A 20,928-nucleotide genomic window follows, 5' to 3' on the forward strand; every position below is an offset into this window, starting at 1 on the left:
GAAAGACCTCACCTTTCAACATTTTGAAGCTGATGCTGTTGTGATCACTTAATTGTTTTTTACTTAAAACAAAAAAAAACAACAAATTACTATTTCAGTTGAGAGAAAGTAACTTACTTTTTAAGGTGACCTCACATTTTCGATAGTCATCTTGTAACTAGATTTGAGGTTTCTTTATGCCAGTTGCAATGTGTTATTTAATTTTAAGTATTTATAATTTACATTTCAGTTAACTTTTTCTTAATTTCCCTATTTGGCACATGTAAACTCATTTAAAATATGGAAAAAATCTCTGAGGTCCTTTTTTTCTTTTTTAATTGGGGAATATTGGGGAACAGTGTGTTTCTCCAGGGCCCATCAGCTCCAAGTCATTGTCCTTCAGTCTGGTTGTGGAGGGCGCAGCTCAGTTCCAAGTCCAGTCGCCGTTTTCAATCTTTAGTTGCAGGGGGTGCAGCCCACCATCCCATGTGGTAATTGAACCAGCAACCTTGTTGTTAAGAGCTTGTGCTCTAACCAACTGAGCTATTTGGCCGCTCCTCCGGCAGCTCAGCAGCACCTCGTTGTCTTCAATCTAGTTGTGGAGAGCGCAGCTCACTGGCCCATGTGGGAATCGAACCGGCAACCCTGTTGTTCAGAGCTCACGCTCTAACCAACTGAGCCATCCAGCCACCCTGTGAGGTCCTTCCTAATATAACTGCATCTAAGTTATGTGTCAAGAAGGAAGACGTAGAATACTAGTTATCAAAGTCTCTAAGTTTCATAGTGGTATGAGTATATGAAAGTTATGTAGTCCCCACACACTGTCATATTTTAGGCTATGCAACGTCAGTGTTTATCAAGACTGCTTCAAGATGTAAAACTTTTGAAAAGGTAAAACCCTTCTGTTGGAAGCTAGCAATTATCCGATTAAAACTAATAGCATTTAACAAAATCAAGTATTGTTCATACTATATTTCTCTACTTCTCCGTTGAAACTTGTTTTTCAAAATTGAACACAAAATGTGGCAGCTATTATTTAAAAGAATTAAATGAAACTCCAAGCCGCATTAGAAATAGAATTGCCATCCTACTCTTCTCTCTTCTTGTGGAGGGAATGGCCCTGTCTAGTGGATGGAGTCCTTTCCTGTAGAGGTGTTGGGAAAGGGGAATGGAGTGTTTGCCTTTGGCAGTTAACTCTAGGACCCTTCTTTGTTGAAGTATATGATTCCACGGACCCCTTTTGATTTTTTTCTTGCCCGAACTGCTTTTCTCACTGTCTTGAATATATTTTATGTTTTTCTGATATTGTAGTGATGTTTTGATACTTAAGGAATTCTACCTTTTTTGGACTTGAATTTGCTTGTGTTGTTTCTATTCCGTTAGTGAAGTGTCTGACAAAAGAAGTTCATCCTTGGAATATAGATAGCCCTTTCTGTTATAATGTCATCGTTTCGGACCTGACTGTATGTTATTAATACCTTTGTTAGACATTCATTATTCATTATTACTATTAATGACTTTGTTAGGGATGAAACTCATCAGGAGGCATTTGTTCACACTATGATTGTACTTGCTGTAGGTGTTGGGTTACGTATTTTAGGTGGCTTTTTATTTAAATTTTAAATAGAAGTAAAATTTTCTAACTTGCAATATCCTCTTATCTGTCCCAGGGTTGGACTGGTCTGAAGAAAGCGGAGAGGAACTGGAGGACTCAGAGCAGGCCTCGCCATACCAGGTTGCATGGTCCATCCGAGAAACCCTCAGATATGAAAGACACACGTAAGTCTTCCTTTTCGTTTTTATTCTAAATTACTGTAGTAGATTGATTCTTTCCTATATATGCAAAAGTTTTTTTTTTCCATTATTGGATCTAGTTTTATTATAAGGAGGTAAAATAGATTTCACTTGGGAAGAAATGTGCTATATTTTTTGAGGAAAGTTATTCTTAAGTTGTCTTGGTAAATTTATTTCTGTGTCTTTCCCCTTTATCACTGTAGGAAACAATTGAAATAGAATTTAGATTTGAAATGGATCTTAGAGATGATTTGATCTCATTTCCTCACTTTACTGAAGAGGAAATCAAGGCCCAGAGAGGTTGAGGAACCTGCCCGTGGTCCCAGGGCTACATGGAGTCTCTCTGCCTGACTTCTCCGTATCTTCTTTGGCCTAGCCCCACAGTAGCTGGAAATAGTGCTTTTTACTTCACCTCTGACTTCGGCAAGATTGATTTATTCTGTAATACGTTAATGTGCTGCATAGTTCACATACGCTAAAATGTTTTTCAAGATCATCTCATTAAAGGTTCTTAGTATCTACCTTATCAGAAAGCTGTAGATTAATGAACAGCCCCTGCAGTGAGAGTGAGAAAGCTAGTTTTCTTTCAGGAGACTGACTGCCTTGGCCTCACAGGAATTCACCTGGTACAAGTTTGACAGTACTGAGGGGGATCTTTATCTGTGGGGGCAGAAGATAACTCACAGACTCAGCTAATTAGTTTTTTATTTTTTGAATGGATGCTCAGTGAGGTAGAGGGGAGACCAGATAGCTGCCCCAGGCCGATACGGTACCATTGTATGGACATACATTATAGGGTCTGGTTTTTAATTTATAGGCTTAAAAATGTGATTTGTGAGCACACCCAGAGGTGATTAGGCTGAGGGAACTGATTCATAAGAGACTACTTAGGTATTTCATATAAGTAGAATTATACAATGATTGTCCTTTTATGCCTGGCTTATTTCACTTAGTATAACATTTTCAAGAGTCATTCATAGCACGTGTCTTATGATGTGGTTTTTTTGGTCTTTGTGGGGTCTATTACATTGATTTTCATATGTTGAATCCAGCTTGCATTCCTCGGATCAATCCTGTTGGTCATGGTATATAGTCCTTTTTTACATGCTTCTGGATTTGGTTTGTGTGTATTTTGTTGAAAAGTTTGAATCTACATTCATAAGGGATATCAGTCTGTAGTTTTCTTTCTTTGTGATGTCTTTGTTTAATGTTGGTATTGGGGTTATACTGGCCTGATAGAATGAATTGTTCCCTCTTCATTTTTTCGACGAATTTGTGATTGATTGGTGGTAATTCTTCTTTAAACATTTGTTGGGAAGTGTTCCCTCTTCATTTTTTCGACGAATTTGTGATTGATTGGTGGTAATTCTTCTTTAAACATTTGGTGTAATTCACCAGTGAAGCCATCAGGTCAGGGGGCTTTTCTTTGTGGTAAGTTTTTGATTACTAATTCAATCTCTTTACTAGTTATAGGTTGATTGAGATTTTTCTATTTTTTTCTTGAGTGAGATTCAGAAGCTTGTGTCTCTAAGGAACTTGTTCATTTCATCTTTATTATTTAATTTATTGGCATACAATTTTTATAATAGTTCCTTATAATCTTTTTTCCCCTATAAGGTAGGTTAGTAATGTCCCCTCTTTCATTTCTAATTTTGGTAATACGAGTCGTCTCTTTCTTTTTGGTTAGTTGAGCTTTAAGGGTTGTCAATTTTGTTGATCATTTCAAAGAACCAGTTTTTGGTTTCATTGATTTTTCTCTATTATACTTTTTCTATTCTTTTTTCATTTATTTTTTCCCTAGACTATTTCATTCCTTCTGCTTGTTTTGGGTTTAGTTTTCTCTTCCTTTAGTTTCTTAAGGTTGAATGTAGGTTATTGATTTGGTATCTTTATTTAAAAAAAAAGAAAGGGGATTTAGCTATACATCTCTCTCTAGTCTTCACTGTGAGATAATAGAAAAAATATATTGGTCTCTGACCTGAGTTCCTGACACAGAGCTCCAGGAACTCTGTTCTGTCCCATTAATTAATTTTTAGGCTACTTCTGACTCTCTGACTAGTTTTATAGTAAGTCTAGAAATTCAGTTGTTTGTATCCTACAACTTAGTTCTTTTTCATGATTATTTTGACTATTCTAGGTACTTCTCATTTCCACAAAAATCTTATAATCAAATTGTCGTTTTCTGCAAACTAGCCTATTGTAATTTGTTTTTTATTATAAATTAATTCGTGGAGAATTTATATTTTAGCAATAGTAAGTCATTCAATCCATGATTATGGGATACTGCTCTAGTTAAGGTCTTCAAAATTTTTTCTCAGTAAGGTTAGTTTTTGGTACGTATGTCATGTACATATTTTATTAAATTTGTCCTGAAGTATTTTGTTTTTGATACTGTTGTAAACTGAATTGTTTTTGTAATTTTATCTTTCATTTGTTTGCTGCTTATGTAAAAATAAAATTTGTTAGACTGATCTGCACTCATTAATATATACTTCAATTTTGATAAATTTACTTATTAGTTCTAGACTTTTTTTGTAAATTATGATTTTTTTTTTTTGCAAATAATTATATCATCCATGAATATAGACTGTTTTACTTCTTCCCATCTTATGACTTTTATTGCTTTTTCTGGCCTTACTGCATTGGCTAAGACCTTCAGTAAAATATTAAATAGAAATAGTGGAGATTGGCATAATTGCCTTGTTTCCTTTCTTTTGGGTAAAATGTCCACGGAATTTGGATTAAAATAATTTTTGTATGTAGCTATTGCATTTATTTCCTTTTCAGATCTACTGATCATTTCTGTTTGTCTTTTCTTGCTTTCTTACCTTTGTAAATCCATCCTTTAACATTTCATACATAACTATTTTATATTCAGTATCTCGTAATTGCAACCTTTGTAGTCCTTGTAAGTCCTTATTTTCTTCTTGTCATGTAAAGTGGTTTGCCTTCTCGTGTGCATGGCAATTTTGATTTTTTTTGGGTCCTAGACTTATCCTAGAACTTCCGGTTGGGCTACTTCATCTTGTTGGAATGAGGTTTTATATCCGCTGTTAGTGCTTCTATCATCATGTGCCCTGAGTGCAGTCCATTCCGCCCCCCACTTTGTTCCCTGCTTCCGACTTTAGCTTCAATTCTGATTTTTAAAAAAAGTTTGTTTGTTTGTTTGTTTGTTGACCAAGTGGTTTGGGGAAGAGATTTCCTCTACTTTTTTTGAGACCAAAAATGTGTCCATAAGTATGTCTTATCCTGTATGTAGTTGCTTTAGGTCCGGTGGAATAAGTCTTTTATCCTGTTTTGTTTGTTTGTTTCAACTGTTATCTCTGTGAATAACTCCCAAATCTTTTTCTCATGTCCCACCTTTCTTTTGAGTTTGAACTACGTATCAGATAATTTCTCATGGAATATTCTGCCAATACCACAAATTTAGCATTTGTAAAATTAAACTAATTATTTTCCTCAATATGTGTATTTCTTCCTGACTCCCCTATTTTATCGGAGATGTTGCCTCTTTGCCCTTTCATTGTTTTTTAAATAAATTAAAATGAATTTCATTTGGGGAATTTCACGTCATGCCTTGAGATGACAGACAAATCTGAAGTCTTAGGAAATCAGGTTTGGAATTTACTGCTCATATTTGGAGTTATTAGTAGCATTTTAATAATAATACCTGTACTTATATTGCGATTTCACATATATCATTTCTTTTCATTCTCTTAACCTCGGGATAAGCAAGCCCACTGGTTATAGCTCTCATTTCACAGGTGAGGAAAGTTAAAGAAGGAGGGAAACTAACACATAATTGAGGATGCAGGAGGTGCCAGGCCTTCTCCCTGCTGGTAAATGATGGGAACTGGCCTTCGTCTTCCCAGTTGCTACTCTTCCTCAGCAACCTGGTTTGAAACAGTATTGTCATAGCATCTTAGAGGCATCTTAGGAAGCATCTTGGAGATCTTAGTTTCGGACCATGCCAGGGATGGTCTATGGACCTGTGCCAGCCTACAAACCGTTTATTACTTACTGCTCCACATCAAGATAAGTATGGAAACCATGAATAAGCTTTGAAAACTTTTGTAATGATGTAGCATCCAGGTGCACCTTTCTGTAGTTCACTCGAGAACCATTGCTCTAGGCCATTCTTCCCTGCAGTAATAGTCTTTCCAAATAACAATTTTGGCAAGTGATTACCGTCTTCTCCCACCCCCCAGGAGCTTTACTTTCCATTAAAGACTTGCTGTTTGTCCTTTCTCTTTCCTTTTTTTTAATAGAATGACACTTCCATTCTCCTAGTTATGCAGATTAAAAATCATTGAGTCATTATTGACTTTCTTATCCTTCATATCCAGTCACCAAATTGAGTTAATTCTTTTGTAATAGCTCTTCTGTCTTGTTCTTCCTAGTATCTCTGTGGCCTTTTATTTTTAGTCACTCCCCTGTCTTTCATTTGTTAGTTGTTGACTCTGAAATCTGTATCTCTTCCCAAAATGCGCTCCAGTTTATCATTTCCAGTGGTTTTTCCACAGCTCCCTTTGAGATCTCATCTGTACTTTATATTCCGTAGGTCTGAAATTTACTTTCTGCCCCAGATCTGGACTTGCTCCTGTTCCCTGGTCTTTGCTGATGGAAACTGAGTGATAATTGTCCCTTCCATTTTCCTTGCCCAGTTGACAGAGTCTGTTTTTTATAAGTGCAGATTACCGCTCATCTTCTCCAGGCCTGCTGCTGTCACCCTGATGTGGCTCCTTGTTATCTATTATCTGGAGTTTTATAATAATTTCCCCACTGTTCTCTGCTTCTGTCTTTCCCTCCACTTATATTCTCTGGCAGTGTAATCTTTCTCATGCACAGCTCTATTACTGTTACCTATTTTCTTAAAAATCTCCAAGGTTCTTCATTGCCTGTGGAATAAAGGTTAAACTCTTTAATTTGGCATTCAGGTTTAGAAAGTTTACCTTACCACGGTCATTCCCCTCCCTACTCCACACCTTAGCAAAGCCAAGCTACTTAGCACATGCTGTTCCCCATCCTGTTCATCTCTGTATCTTGGCTTACATTGTTTTATCTTTGTGATGTACCCTTTGCTTCTCATCTTCAAATTCTACCCCTTCTTCAAGATTCAGTTGTATTGTCATCTTCTCTACAAAGCTTCCATCCAATAATCTTTCTAGTGAACTTTAATAGCTCTTTAGCTGTACTTCTCTGATGTTAATCGTTGTTGTCTACATCATGTTAAAGATGTTTATAGCATGGACGGCTCTACTAGAACTCAGAACTCCCAAAATGAAGATCTGCTGAGGGACTTGGTGGGAACAATTCAAAAATAAAGATTCATGGGCCCCATCCCATGGAAACACTGGTTCAGTAGATCTTGGAAACCTGAAATTTTAAAAAGCTCCCAGATATTTCTAATTCTAGGTCAGATATTTGAATCATTTGTCTGTCTGCCCCACAGTTTTAGTTATTGATTTTATCCTCTTTGCTTAACATTGGGATGCATTTATCTTGTCTAAATTGCATTGCAGACTTCATGAAATGTTTTGTTTCTCCTCTGTAGTATTATACTTAGCATAATAGACATGCAGTAAGTGTTGAATGTTGAATAAATGAAAAGATTGAAGTAAGATCCTTCAATTGGTATATCTGTGGTAGAATGTACTCGTATACTGAAGAGAACATATTTCTTAGGACATATACTTAACGGAAGTTTACAGAGTAGCCTGTTAAGGAGCTATTCTGAAGGAAAAAGGAGGGATACCACTTAAGAGAAAGAAACCAAGCAATGATTTACGGAAGATCAGTAGGGTAACATGTAGTTTGTAGTGTCACTGGAGTGCTATTTATTTATGTTACAGTAGAAGGGAAAGAAGGTAAAGTAACATGGGTCAGTTTTCAAGTCTAGGGTGCATTATTCCTAACCCTAAAAAGTGAGATCACATTGTTCCACAGAAAGGGACCTTTCTAACCTCACTGATGGGACATTGCTAACTAACTCTAACTACAGCACTCTTTCTTGTTGAACCTAAATGTGCCTTCAGCATCCTTTTCCATGGAGCACTTCCACCAATCAGTGACATGAGCATAATGACAGAAAAAACCCTGGTATATGAAATGTTGTTTAGGATATCTCCTATAGTTAGAAAAAAACAAAAAACAAAACTGTAGAATGTTTGTGATCCCTACAATCAAAATTCTTCAAGAAAAAGGTAGTTGAAAACCAGTACATCTAAAAGGGCAGTTCTTTGATAATGCACTGCTGGAATTTGCTGCTCTATTTCTGGTATGACCTATCGTTTATGAAATTTTGCTGTATTTCCTCATAACTGCCATGCCATTCACTCAGACCTTTTTGTAAGTAAAGGTAAAGAAAATATATTTTTCCCAAGAATTCCTAGTCATTTAAAATTTGGAAGACATTGATTGTGACATGCTAAGAAGGTTAAGCGTCTTAAAGCATTGGGTTGTCTCTATCCCCCTATTTATTGTTGAAACATAGTACTTTTATTTTCAGCTGTCCTGGAATTCTCTTCCTCTAACTTTGTTAAAGTATGTGCTCAAATGCCTGCCGCCAAGCTTTAACCTGTGCATCTGGCTGCCCTTCTTCCCCCGTTTTTCTCCACGTATAATCAGTTTTTCATTTCTCTCCCTGCTCCTTTCAGGTCTGATGACGATGATATGGAGAGTAGGAGCTCCAGGGTGACCCAACTTTGCACTTACTTTCAGCAGAAATATAAGCACCTCTGCCGCCTGGAGCGGGCAGAGTCTCGTCAAAAGAAATGCCGGCATACGTTAAGGAAAGCCTTGCTGCAGGCGGCTAGTAGAGAACCAGAGTGTACTGGTCAGTTAATGCAAGAACTGCAGAGAGCTGCAAGCAGTCGAACCAGGTGAGAGCCCGATGCAGTCACTTGTTTCTAAGGAATTGTCTCTGTCTGTTTCTGTGTGTTTTGAGAGGATAGTTAAGGCACAATAGGTGGTAGGCTTTTAAGCCTGAAATATTTATGCATTGTGTTTTGGTTTTGTTGCTCAGACAAAGTTCTATTCTACAACAGGTGGAAAAATAATACTGCCATGAGCTGACAGTAAAATTAAAGCATTACTGTAATTTTGCTAGAGTTTGATTAGAATTTATTCAATAAAGGATTTGAGAATGTTACCTGTCTTTAAAAAAATACAATGCTTAGAAATTTCTTACGTTATTTAAAAGTAATATTTAGAGTTTTTTTTATTACAAAAGTACCGTATTATGTTTTCTATTTACGTTATTTAAAAATACTTTCAAATGTATTTTCTGTTAATATTTACATTATCCCCCATATTACTTGTTTAAAATATTTCATTACATTGGATTTCTTTTGAGGAAAATCCCTCTGTTTATAGTGTAGATACTTGCTTATTTAAAAAAATTTGAAAAATATCAATAAAAAGGGAAAAACCTTTGTAATATCACCATTCACAAAGCAGAAAGAGCACAATTTGGTTCTGTTTCATTCTAGTCTTTTTCTGTGTTTGTGTGTGTGTGTGTGTGTGTGTGTGTGTGTGTGTGTATATGTGTGTGTGTGAGAGAGAGAGAGAGAGAGAGAGAGAGAGATCTCCCAGGAGCTGTGTGTTCGTATTAAAAAGAAAAATTGAGATCATGCTGTATGTATTTTTTTTAAAACTTTTATTTATTTAAGTATGTTTTTCCAGGACTCATCAGCTCCAAGTCAAGTAGTTATTTCAATCTAGTTGTGGAGGGCGCAGCTCACAGTGGCCCATGTGGGGATCAAACCGGCAACCTTGTTGTTAAGAGTACCGCACGTGCTCTAACCCACTGAGCTAACCAGCCTTCCCATACTATGTGTGTTTTTTATTTCTTGCTTTTTTCCCATCCATTTAACACTGAATTACGATAATTTTTTTTGATGATATTAATTCTTTAAAACATGACTTTCAAGGGTTTCATAATACAGATGTCAGTCCTTAGACCTTTTCTATTTTAGATATGTAATTAAGCATAATTCGATATAGACTATTTGAGCTATGTGTCCAGTTTTTTTTCCATAAAAATATGTCATAGCCATTCCCCTGTTTTCTTAAAGATTGTTTTGAAAACAGGATTTATAATGTTTACATAATATTTTATTGAATGAAAATCCATATATTGGAAATGTAGAGTTAGCTGGTATTTCAGTGAAGAAATTGTGATATATTACCATTTTGGAAGTTTGTTCATTTAGGTGGTAAAAACTTAAGTCAAATCATAATTGCTTATATTAGATTATATACCTTTTGAAAATACTAGTTTAATTGAATTTCCAAAATATCTCCGTATTTAACTAAGGAAATAATTTTCAAATTTAAAAGGCTTAGTTCTATATTGAGTTTATTATTTCACACTTTTTACTTATATTTTAAAACAACCTTGAATATGTACTGTATATAACATTTTATGAGTTTATGTATCTAAATATCAGCAGTGGTTATCTCTAGATGATGGGATTATTGATGAAGTTAAAAACATTTGTAGTCTTATATTCTGCTTTTTCTATATTGATCATGAGTTGCTTGAGGGAAAAAAGGGTTTAAAACAAACAGAAAACTAAAGAAACTCCTCTGCTTTGTAGCTATATTTTGTTATATACCTGTATTTTGAAATTTCATTTTAGTTTTGTATATTTTGGTTTTCACTATATTTGTTGTAAAAAAAAGTAACCTGTTTTTGAATTGTGTATCTCAAAAAGATACTGTGCCCTGAGGAGTTTTGTGCCTCTTGGCATATTTAGAATTGTTTGAAACTATGTATGTGTATCTGACTGCAGCCTATAGTATTTTCCCTCACTCTTAGAACTCCCAGTCCTCTGTAGGGGATGTAGTGTCCGTTCTAAAACATCCTTTAGGTCTTAGCTTACTTATTCAGGGACTTACCTTTCTCAGAGAAGCACTTCTGTATTCCTTTGACTATGTTAAGTCCCCCTATTATATGTGCTTATTGTGCTCTGTACTCTGCTTCACTGTAGAATTTTATACTCGCATCAATGTCTGTCTGTCAGGCTTGACAGTAATTTCTATGAGGGCAGGAACAATGTACACTTTGTTCGTAAATCACCAGTGTTGATGAACAAATGAATAGAATTGAACCAGTGAAGAGATGTCTGTTCGCTACTTGTTGAAAGAATTCACTCAGTTTGACACAAGTTTTAAAATAATATCTAAAATTTATATTGTATACTGCATTCAAGTGTATCATTTCAGTAGAAACCTTAAACTGTCCATCATGAAGCAAAGTATGTGTAGAACATTGAGTCTTAAGTGCATTGTTATGACCTTGTCAGGATGTAAGGGACTATTGTATGAGTTTGGGACAGTTTAGTATTTATGTAGAACGCGTGTTTATCTATGATTTTTAACTGCAGAAGCAACTCCTTCCTTTTCAGAGCATCTCCCAAATCTTCAGTGATTTTTTAAAAAAATTTTATGATAACTCAGTTTTGCAAAACAAATACCAAGGTGAACTCTATTATAATTCTCACATGTATTTGATGTCATTTAGTTATGTCACCTGTGATTAGTAAAAGATTTATTGCCCAGTGCATTACTGATAATCATCTATGAGATGATCGTCACTCCTTGGTGGTTGGCAGCTTACTACTTCACATTATATTTTAGGCTCACCAGAATCAGCTGTCAGTTGGATAATGCCCTGTATTTGATATTTTTGCTATTGAAGACTAGTTCCACAAAAGTTGCTGTTAAATATTTTAGAAATTCGAACTTTAATGGCTACCTCCTAATAGGTATTTTTAAAAATATAACTCAGGTATTAACTGAATAACATTCGAGTATTCTTACTAATAACTTCATCATATTTATTGGTGAATATGTGGAATAAACCATTGCAATAGCTTAAAGTATGTAAATCCAAATCTAAGTATCTTGTAGCCCACAAGCCTGAAGAGACTTGTGTTGTTTGTGTGTCATGTATTTGTGTGTTGTTTGTGTGGAAACTTCAATAGAGCATACAAAAGGGAAGCCTGTTATATTTTCATAGTAAAAACATCAAAATGTTTTGGTAATTCTCCCTTTGTTTTGATAATAAAACATACCCAATTTATCAGACATTTTTATTGTAATTATCCATGGGGATATCAAAATTCTGACTTTTGGTTTATTTGTAGAGATAGATTGGTGATTTGGAACATATTTGTGGTTTAAAAAAATGGAAAACATGGTTTCCTTTGAAGTCTAGGATAAAGAAAACGAGGGCATGCGTTGTGTGCTGGGCTTGGTAGGTGGCTGAGCGTAATTATTCAAGTGTTCAATGAAAATTATCCATTCAATATAGAGAGCTACCTTCTTTTGAAATCTAGACCAAGAGAATGTGGGCTTAGCTGCCACAATACTGAGGAAAACTTCATTTATTTGAAATTGTGTATCCTTTTTAGAGGGCTGAAATTAATGACCCACTTCCCCACACTCCCGTTCCTGACAAATCTTGCAGAACTCTTAATTAAAGCAACTTCTGTGGCAGCCCGGCACCTGGTTTTCTATTTTCATTTACTGTTTATATGTTATAATAGAAATATACTTTATTTAGATTTTATGTAAAGTCATATGTAATTTAGATTCTGTATGACTGTCTCTAGTTAGTGTAAATCATTCCTTTGAAATCCTTAGACAGATACTAGAAACAAAGGATTCAAAAGATTTCTTGTTTCTGATGCCTGACTTGTAACTCAGTGCATTAAGGTCATTTTTTACACATGTGTATACTCAGACATGTGCAAAGGCTTACTAGTTTGTGATGCTTTATAGAGTCACATAGGATAGTTTTTGTACTAGTAAGAATTTAAGTATTGTTTATTTTATTTTTTTATGTGTGTATAAAACTGGAAGGATCTACAAATTACTAAAATGAGTACTTACTATAGAGGAATTGGAAACTGGCAAATCAGGGCAAGAATAGAACAGAGATTCTTCACTGGCTCCTTTCCTACTCTTTGATTTTTGGAACCATGTGAATGTATTGCCTATTCATAAACATTTTAAATACTATTAAAATATTTAAATATTAAATGTGTAAAGTGGAGATAGCAGTTAATGAAAGATGGAGTTGCACATATAATACAAGGTTAAAAAATATGTCCAAAGTGAGTGCATTTTGGAAGATGGGAGCAAATCAGCCATTTCTGCATATCAGTATCCCCTTCCTTATGTTTCAGATCAAGGTTTTGCAGAATTAACTGTTTAGCAGCTTGACATGACCAAAATCTAATTAGGATCATAATAACAGCAGTTAACCATTGACTGCTTACTATGTACTGCGCTATATATTATATATGTTAAGTGTTTTCGATACGTTATCTTATCTCTTATCTCCACTTTACAGGTAAGGAAGTTGAGGCTCAAGCAAGGCTAAGTAACTTGCTCAAGGTCACACAGCTAGTAGGACGTAGAGCTGATTTTCAGAATTAAGTCTGACAGATCTAGTCTCATGTTCTTCATCACTTCACTATCCCTTTGTGAAGCAAAAGGAAACAAAATATCACCTAAAAACAAACAAACAAAAAAACAGCTAGGCATAGTTGAAACTGATTATAATGTAATTATTTGTTTTTCAGATTGGGGAAATATAGGAACTGGTCACTGTAACCCATACTTATATTTTATTTAATGAATGTAGAGAGGTAAAATGTTGGTGTTGCATTGTGGTAACACAATGTAGAAAAATTGCCCTGGATTCTTAAAGCATTTTTTAAAAATTAATTTTTCTTTCCTTTTTTAGCATAAGGCGGACCAAGTTGAGGGAGGTGGAACCAGCAGCATGCAGTGGAACAGTGAAGGGTGAACAGTGCACGAACAAAGCCCTTCCATTCACCAGACATTGTTTCCAACGTATCCTCGTCACTAAATGAATGTGCATTGAAAAGTACTGACCCAGTCAAGGCTAGTTATTTCATTCTTTTTTTTTTTTTTTCCATTCTTAAGCCAAGTGAATGCTTGAAATCATAACCATTTAATGTTTAAAATAATTTTTATATAACTTTCAATTTTCATGCTGTCCGCTAATTTTTTCTGTTTGTGTCCTTGTGTTTCTTTCTTTAAGAATCACATCAAAATAAACAAAATTGACAGCACATAGCAGGTTCTTCCAGTGGCTGTCACTTAATTAAATTTTGTCAACAGAATTGCAATCCTTCTGGGGTTCTAGGTGATTTGTAAGAAGCAGCTGTAGCACTCATTGATGGAAAAATCAAGTCGTATTATTGAAAAACTGTTCTTAGTCTTCCAAGAAGGCTATACAATTTTACAGTGTGCTTTTTTGCTGTGGGAATAATTAGCTATTTGTATCAAGTACAGCACTGATTTGAGATGAATGAAAGATAGACATCACTGACTAGGAAAGAAAATACCTTAAGAAAGAAAATACTTGGTTATGAAATCTTACTATTCTTACTTTTATTAAACATTTAAAATAGAATAGCACTTAAAACATTTGTATAGTAACAATTACTCTTCTTTACTACCTGTTTGACTTTTGCCCCCCCTTCTGTTCTTGGAGTTACAGTTTCACAACTTTGTTAGCAGCAGTAAAGGCTTTTAGAGTCTTCACTATAAAAGCATAAAAAAAAGCAGAAAGATACTTCCTTAACAGATATAAAGTAAACCTGGGGGAAATGTAGTTAGTGGCTAAAAGTACGGATGCTTAAAAATGTTGATGCTGTAAAGCTGCTATTCCAATTTTAATAGTACTGTTTTGATTTAAAAGTAATTTTTCATAAGTTGTAAGTTTGAGTGTGGTGTTGGAAATGTGAAATGAAAAATCCAAATTTGGGTAGGTGAGGTTGTTGTTTTTTTTTAGAATTCTATCTTTAAATTTTTATTCTTAATGAGGATGATATGCAGAAGTTTTCCTTAAAAGAAAGTTTTGTTTTTTGTTTTTTTTAAACCATTATGGTGGAACTTTTAGGAGTTAGTATGTGAAGAAGGAAATGGCCCTGCTTCTCCAAATAATGGAAGTCAGAATGACCATAAAGGAGACTCATGTTTAGGACCCCATTAGCAAAATAGACTCCTTCAGACATACTGTGTTTCCCTGAAAATAAGACCTAGCCGGACAATCAGCTCTAATGCGTCTTTTGGAGCAAAAATTAATATAAGACCCATTGTTATTTTAATATAAGACCCCGTCTTATATAAAATAATATAAGACGGGGTCTTATATTTTTTTTTTTTAGAGAAGTTTAATTAGTTTATTTGAGCCAAACTGACAACAGTTGCCAGGAAGCAAAATCTCATTGGATTAAGAAATAGCTCAGGAGAATGGCAGTTTTGCAGCTTATTTTATACATTAGAATAAAAAAAAAAAGTTACACTAATTTTTGCTGCAAAAGACACATTAGAGCTGATGTCCATCTAGGTCTTATTTTTGGGGAAACACAGTATCATCTGATAAATAATGATGAAACCGTTATCATTTTCCGGTATCAGTAATTGGGTTGGTTCTTTAACTTTTATAGATAGTAAAATTTATACTTACTAACACAAGGAAGGGAAGAGGAAAATTTTTTATAAAAATTGAGCAATTAAATAGAGTTCCAGTGTATTTTATTCCTAACTTAAAAAAAAAAACCAGATATCCTCTTGAACCGCTCTCAGCAGCTCTTCTCAAGCTGCACGGCCAAGTTTGCAGATGGACAGCAGTGCTCTGTGCCCGTATTTGACATCACACACCAGACACCTCTGTGCGAAGAACATGCCAAAAAAATGGTAAGTTCAGATTTTATTTCTGCAACAGAGGCTTTCAAGCTTTTGATAGCTATCCATAGTAGGAAGCATTTTGTGACTTAGTACAAACCATGTGTATACAAAGTCAATGAAACAGGTTTTGCGAAACAATACTTTTGGTACCTGATATTTTCTAGTCTATTCTGTTTTACCCAAAAAAATGCTGGTTATGACCCACTGAGTTAATTTCCTATCCTCATTTAAAAAACAACAACATTGTTTTAGTAGTTACTTAAATATGGTTATTTTGTTTATTATCTATACTGTATCTCTCCTTTTCTTAAAATACGTTTTCTTATACATAGATTTCCTAAGCTCTTTTTTGCCCCATTTCCCTAGGTTTTTTTGTTTGTTTGTTTTTAATATACCGTGTTTCCCCAAAAATAAGACCTAGCCAGACCATCAGCTCTACTGCATCTTTTGGAGCAAAAATTAATGTAAGACCCGGTCTTATTTTAATATAACATAAGACTGGGTCTTTAATATAATATTATAATATGATATATTATAATATAATATAATATTGGGTCTTATATTAATTTTTGCTCCAAAAGACACATTAGAGCTGATGGTCCAACTAGGTCTTATTTTCAGGGAAACAAGAAACATAATATACAATTCTATGGATGTCTTGGATATTTTGTAAAATTTCTGTAATTCTGCTGAACTTAATTATTGCTTTTCTTAATGCTATTATCATAAGCCCTAATTAATTCAAAATAATTTGGAGGAGAGACAAGTCTGAATTTAATGAGCTATCTGAATTATATAGTCATTAAATGCATTTGTATTATTTTCACCCATCAGACACTTACTGAGTTCTACTATTTGCAAGGTATTGTACAAGGTATATGTACTAAAAATTTGAGTGAGACAAAATTTTTTTGGGGGAAACAGGGTATATGGGCCATATATTTTGAATATTTGTATACTAAACTGCATATACAAATGAATAATTATTTTACCATTTTAACTTTAAAACATTTCAAATATAAAAAATTTTGTAAGCTTATTCAGGCTCTATCATGATTAAGAAATGATTTCTATGTTTTTGAACCACTTTTGTGGACCTACACTGATGATTTCACAGACCCTTGGTAATATAGGCACTGCAGTAAACCACTGAAGTAAGTCATCTTGGTTGTATATTTTGATTTTAAAGTTTCACTGTTCAGCATAGTTCTAATCAGACTAGGAAAATATTATTAAATAGGGAGGCTATACTTCAGGATCTGCTTTATTTATTTATTTATTTATTTATTTTTTAAAGATTTTATTGGGGAAGGGGAACAGGACTTTATTGGGGAACAGTGTGTACTTCCAGGCCTTGTTTTTCCAAGTCAAGTTGTTGTCCTTTCAATCTTAGTTGTGGAGGGTGCCGTTTAGCTTCAAGTTGTCCTTTCAGTCTTAGTTGTGGAGGACGCAGCTCAGCTCCAGGTCCAGTTGCCGTTTTTAGTTGCAGGGGACACAGCCCACCATCCCTTGCAGGAGTCGAACCGGCAACCTTGTGGTTGAGAGGACGAGCTCCAACCAACTGAGCCATCCGAGAACTCAGCGGCAGCTCAGCTCAAGGTGCCGTGTTCAATCTTAGTTGCAGGGGGTGCTGCCCACCATCCCTTGCGGGACTCAAGGAATTGAACTGGCAAACTTGTGGTTGAGAGCCCACTGGCCCATGTGGGAATCGAACCGGCAGCCTTCGGAGTTAGGAGCATGGAGCGCTAACCGCCTGAGCCACTGGGCTGGCCCCTAGGATCTGCTTTGTTGATTTCATAAGCTTTTGATTAGTATAACAATTATTACATGAATGCTTTTAAAGAAATTAAAAGCAGTTTATTCTTTTCATCTGATTAAATATACCTGCTTAGGCAAATTCAGCTAGGGAAACAAGTTTAAACTAGTGTAATAAAAATAGTCTTAAAGTAATAAACATTTTATTTTTAATTTTTAAATTTATTTTTAATTTATAAATAATATTAATCAGGGTTTTAGAAGGTATTTACAATACAAAGTTTTGAAAATGGTTTTTCCTCTGAATATAGTTAGAGAATCAGACACCAGTTTGACCTATTTTTAAGTTAAAAATTACATAAGTATATAGCAAACACGTGTACCCCACCAGCCCCCCACTGGGAGAGACTTACACTGGGAGACAAACACTGTGCGAATCTCTTAGCTCTGCTTTCAGACCATATCTTGAATGCAAACACATTTTACCACCTTTGCTGCTACCACCCTAGCCTTAGCTACCATCTTCTTTGCCTGGATTATTGTCATAGTCTCGTAATTGGTGTCTCTTCTTCTTGCTGTGCCCCACCAGCCACACTCAGATGTGTTTTTCACATAGCAGCCAGTAGATTCTGTGTGTGTCTCACTTTCTTTGCATTTACTCACAGTAAAGTTCACTCTTTTTGGTGGACCGTCCTGAGTTTTGACAATGCATACAGTCATGTAATCACCACCATAATTAAGGTGTAGGCCAGTTCCATCACCCACCAAAATTCTCTTGTTCTGCCCCTTTGTAGTCAACCCTTTCCTTTGTCTCTGCTGATGTGTTTCTGTTCCTATAATTTTACATTTTCCAGAATGTCTTATAAATGGAATCATACAGTATGTACCTTGAGAGCAGACGTTTTAGAATATACATCTGATCGTTTTAGTCCTCTGATCAAAACCTTCCAAGGCTTTCCATTACATTGAGAACCGAATCCAAAATTCTTACTGTGGCTATGAGCCACTTCCTCATCTGGCCCTTACAACCTTTGTAGCTTTATCTTATACCCTCTCCTCATTTCCGGAGTTCCAGCAACGTTGGCTTTCTGGCTATTTCTTGAACACTCTAAGTATATTTCCACCTCAGGGGCTTTGTACTTGTTTTTCTCCTTTCCTTAAATGTTTTCTACATGCATCACTTCATTTATTCAAGTTTCTGATCAAATGTCACTTCATCAAAGAAGCCTTCCACTTCCCCTCTGTCCTGTCAGTTTTTTATTCTCATATTCCACCTTATTTTTCTTCCTTATATTTTCATATACCTACCATTATATTATTTATTAATTAGTTTATGTGTTTATTGTCTGTATCCCTTTACTAGAATGTAAACACTTCAAAGGCAGGAGCAGTTTTTGTTCATTGCTGTATCAGATGCTCAATAAGTAATTGTTGAATAAAGTAAAAGTTAGCACATAGCTGACAGGGGTTGAGATTCAGAACTAGAGGCTCGCACTGCAGAAAATCCAGGCTGGCAGACAGAACATGGTATTCAATAGGTATGAGACCATACAACAGATGGTAAGTTAGTATATGCGTTATTGTCCCAGCATATAAGTAGAATGAGACAGTCGGGAGTGTATAGTGTTTGTAGTAATAGTGTAGGTAAACGAACAGTCAGCATTAGGAAAGCCTCTAGGCTAGAGGGGCTCTAGCTCTCTGGAAAAACAGAGTGAGGGACTGCCAACGGCAAGGCAGGGCCTCGGTCATGGACAATTCTGTGTGGGGTACTTGGCACATTACCAAAAATGTTGCTGGGCTGTGAGGCATAAGCTTAAGAGAATAAGACACAAGCTTAGAACCAGAAGCAGGTGATGTTGGCGGTCTTACAAGTAGGATCTGTGTGTCTTGGCCTAGAGCTGACTAACTTTCTCTTGCCTACAATCCACTCCGGTCCCAGAGAGAAAGCCTGGAGTGGATGCTTACCACCTGGTGGGTTCTGCTAGTTGCTCAGTCACTATTTGTTGAATTGAATAATGGACATACATGTAGACCTCAGGTATTGGGCCAAAAGAAGTAGCCTCTTTTTTTTGTAGTTTTAAAAATTTGTGCATTTTGACTTGAGCCTGTAATTGTGTTTGGATTCAAGTATTTGGCTGGGACTAAACTTCTTTTAGATTTCCTAAATTTATGTTTTAATTTTATTCTTTCTTGTTTTGAATTTGTTTGATGCTAGTGTTAGTTATTAGTCTTTAAATACTATTTCCTATACTCTTTATTTAGTTATGAGTTATTACTGAATTCATCAAATCAAGTGACATCAATTGTAGAAAAACACTATTGTTTTATATACCAGGCAAGAAAGAAAAAATGCTGCACAGTGCATTTCTTGTCACGTGCAATTTTTTGTTTTATACTTGCTAAAATAGCTTCTTTAGACTTAGTTAGATGTAGATTTTATCTTCTGTATTGCTCCTGGTTGTAGCTGAATTACTTGACCTGTGAAAAGGCAGTATTTTCTTACATCAACTATAACACAGCTTCGTCTTCTTTGTGGTTATTTTCTTTTCTCATTTGGTTTTTGCTTTAAAAAACATAGAAAGAAATTGTGGTCAGTTCTTCAATAATGAATGTTTGTTTCACTAATAATAATTTTATACCCTGATGTTCTTTGTGCCTTTCTGCATACACAACAGTTTTTCCTCTACATGTAAAACCAACACTGCACATATCTTAATTCAAACGATATCAGTACAAAGAGCTGTGACCAGCTTTGAGCATGTGTGGGCTCAATGCCAACGACTGTCATCTGGCCTACATTACAAGGTGCCATTATTGTAAAAGATCCCCAGTTGCAGAAATATTAACATGTGCATGTTGGCATTGGTGAAGTACAGCATTCAGCTATAAGGGTGCTAGCTGGAAAAAGCTAGCTCTGTGGTCAGTTTCTTCTTCCTTTGCCTACTCACTTCATTGCAGCAGTGTTATAAAGCTGTGCTCCTTGTCTTCTCCCTGTACCTTTTCTGCCTGAACCATGTCAGTTACCTGAAGGACTTCTACTCTGTCATGATTTCCAAGTCTACACTTCCGTCCCTTTCTTGAGTCCTGTGCACCAGATACAGTTTTCTCTTACCTCTTGGACATCTACATACCTCAAACTGTATGTGAGCCGAACTGAATTCTTTAACTTTTCGTAGGAATCTGTTTATTCTGCTGTGTTCTCCATCCCAACTAATGGTGTCATCATTTAACAATTACCCAAACTTGAAACCCTAGAGACATTTTAGAGTTTTATATTCCCTTTGACCTTACCACATCCTAGGAGCTGTCAGATCATGAGATTCGACCTCGACAGTGCCTTGCTTTCCCATTCCCCCTCACTCTGCCCTTCACCGTGTATTTCGTATCCACTGTGGAAAGAGCTCTCATATTGGAATTGTTGCCTCCATTCATTTCGAGCTGTCTCTTTACATTGCTACCAGGGCAGTTAATCCTTTTAACACATTTGTCAAGTCATGCTGCTCCTCTCATCAAAAATCATTCCCCATTGCCTACAAAAGAAGTTTAAAATCCTTAAACTTAAGGTATTCAAAGTCATACATGATCAGGTCCCAAACTTCTTTAAAGCGTACATTTATATTTCATCCCCTATTATGCTCCAAGCACCAGTCAAACCCTGTTGTTTGC

General features: G+C 35.5%; 1 protein-coding gene across 6 annotated transcripts in view; it reads left to right on the plus strand.

Moving 5' to 3' along the window:
• Positions 1-20,928, plus strand: part of INO80D (INO80 complex subunit D) — a 60,036-nt gene that overhangs the window by 25,492 nt on the left and 13,616 nt on the right. For all 6 annotated transcript variants that reach the window (XM_033111872.1, XM_033111871.1, XM_033111875.1 and 3 more), the window contains exons 5-8: positions 1,650-1,758; positions 8,430-8,654; positions 13,532-13,641; positions 15,383-15,516. In XM_033111872.1, coding sequence (XP_032967763.1) covers positions 1,650-1,758; positions 8,430-8,654; positions 13,532-13,641; positions 15,383-15,516 — 578 coding nt within the window. The remainder of the gene's footprint in view (positions 1-1,649; positions 1,759-8,429; positions 8,655-13,531; positions 13,642-15,382; positions 15,517-20,928) is intronic.

This window comes from Rhinolophus ferrumequinum, chromosome 8 (assembly GCF_004115265.2).
Source record: "Rhinolophus ferrumequinum isolate MPI-CBG mRhiFer1 chromosome 8, mRhiFer1_v1.p, whole genome shotgun sequence".
NCBI lineage: Eukaryota > Metazoa > Chordata > Mammalia > Chiroptera > Rhinolophidae > Rhinolophus > Rhinolophus ferrumequinum.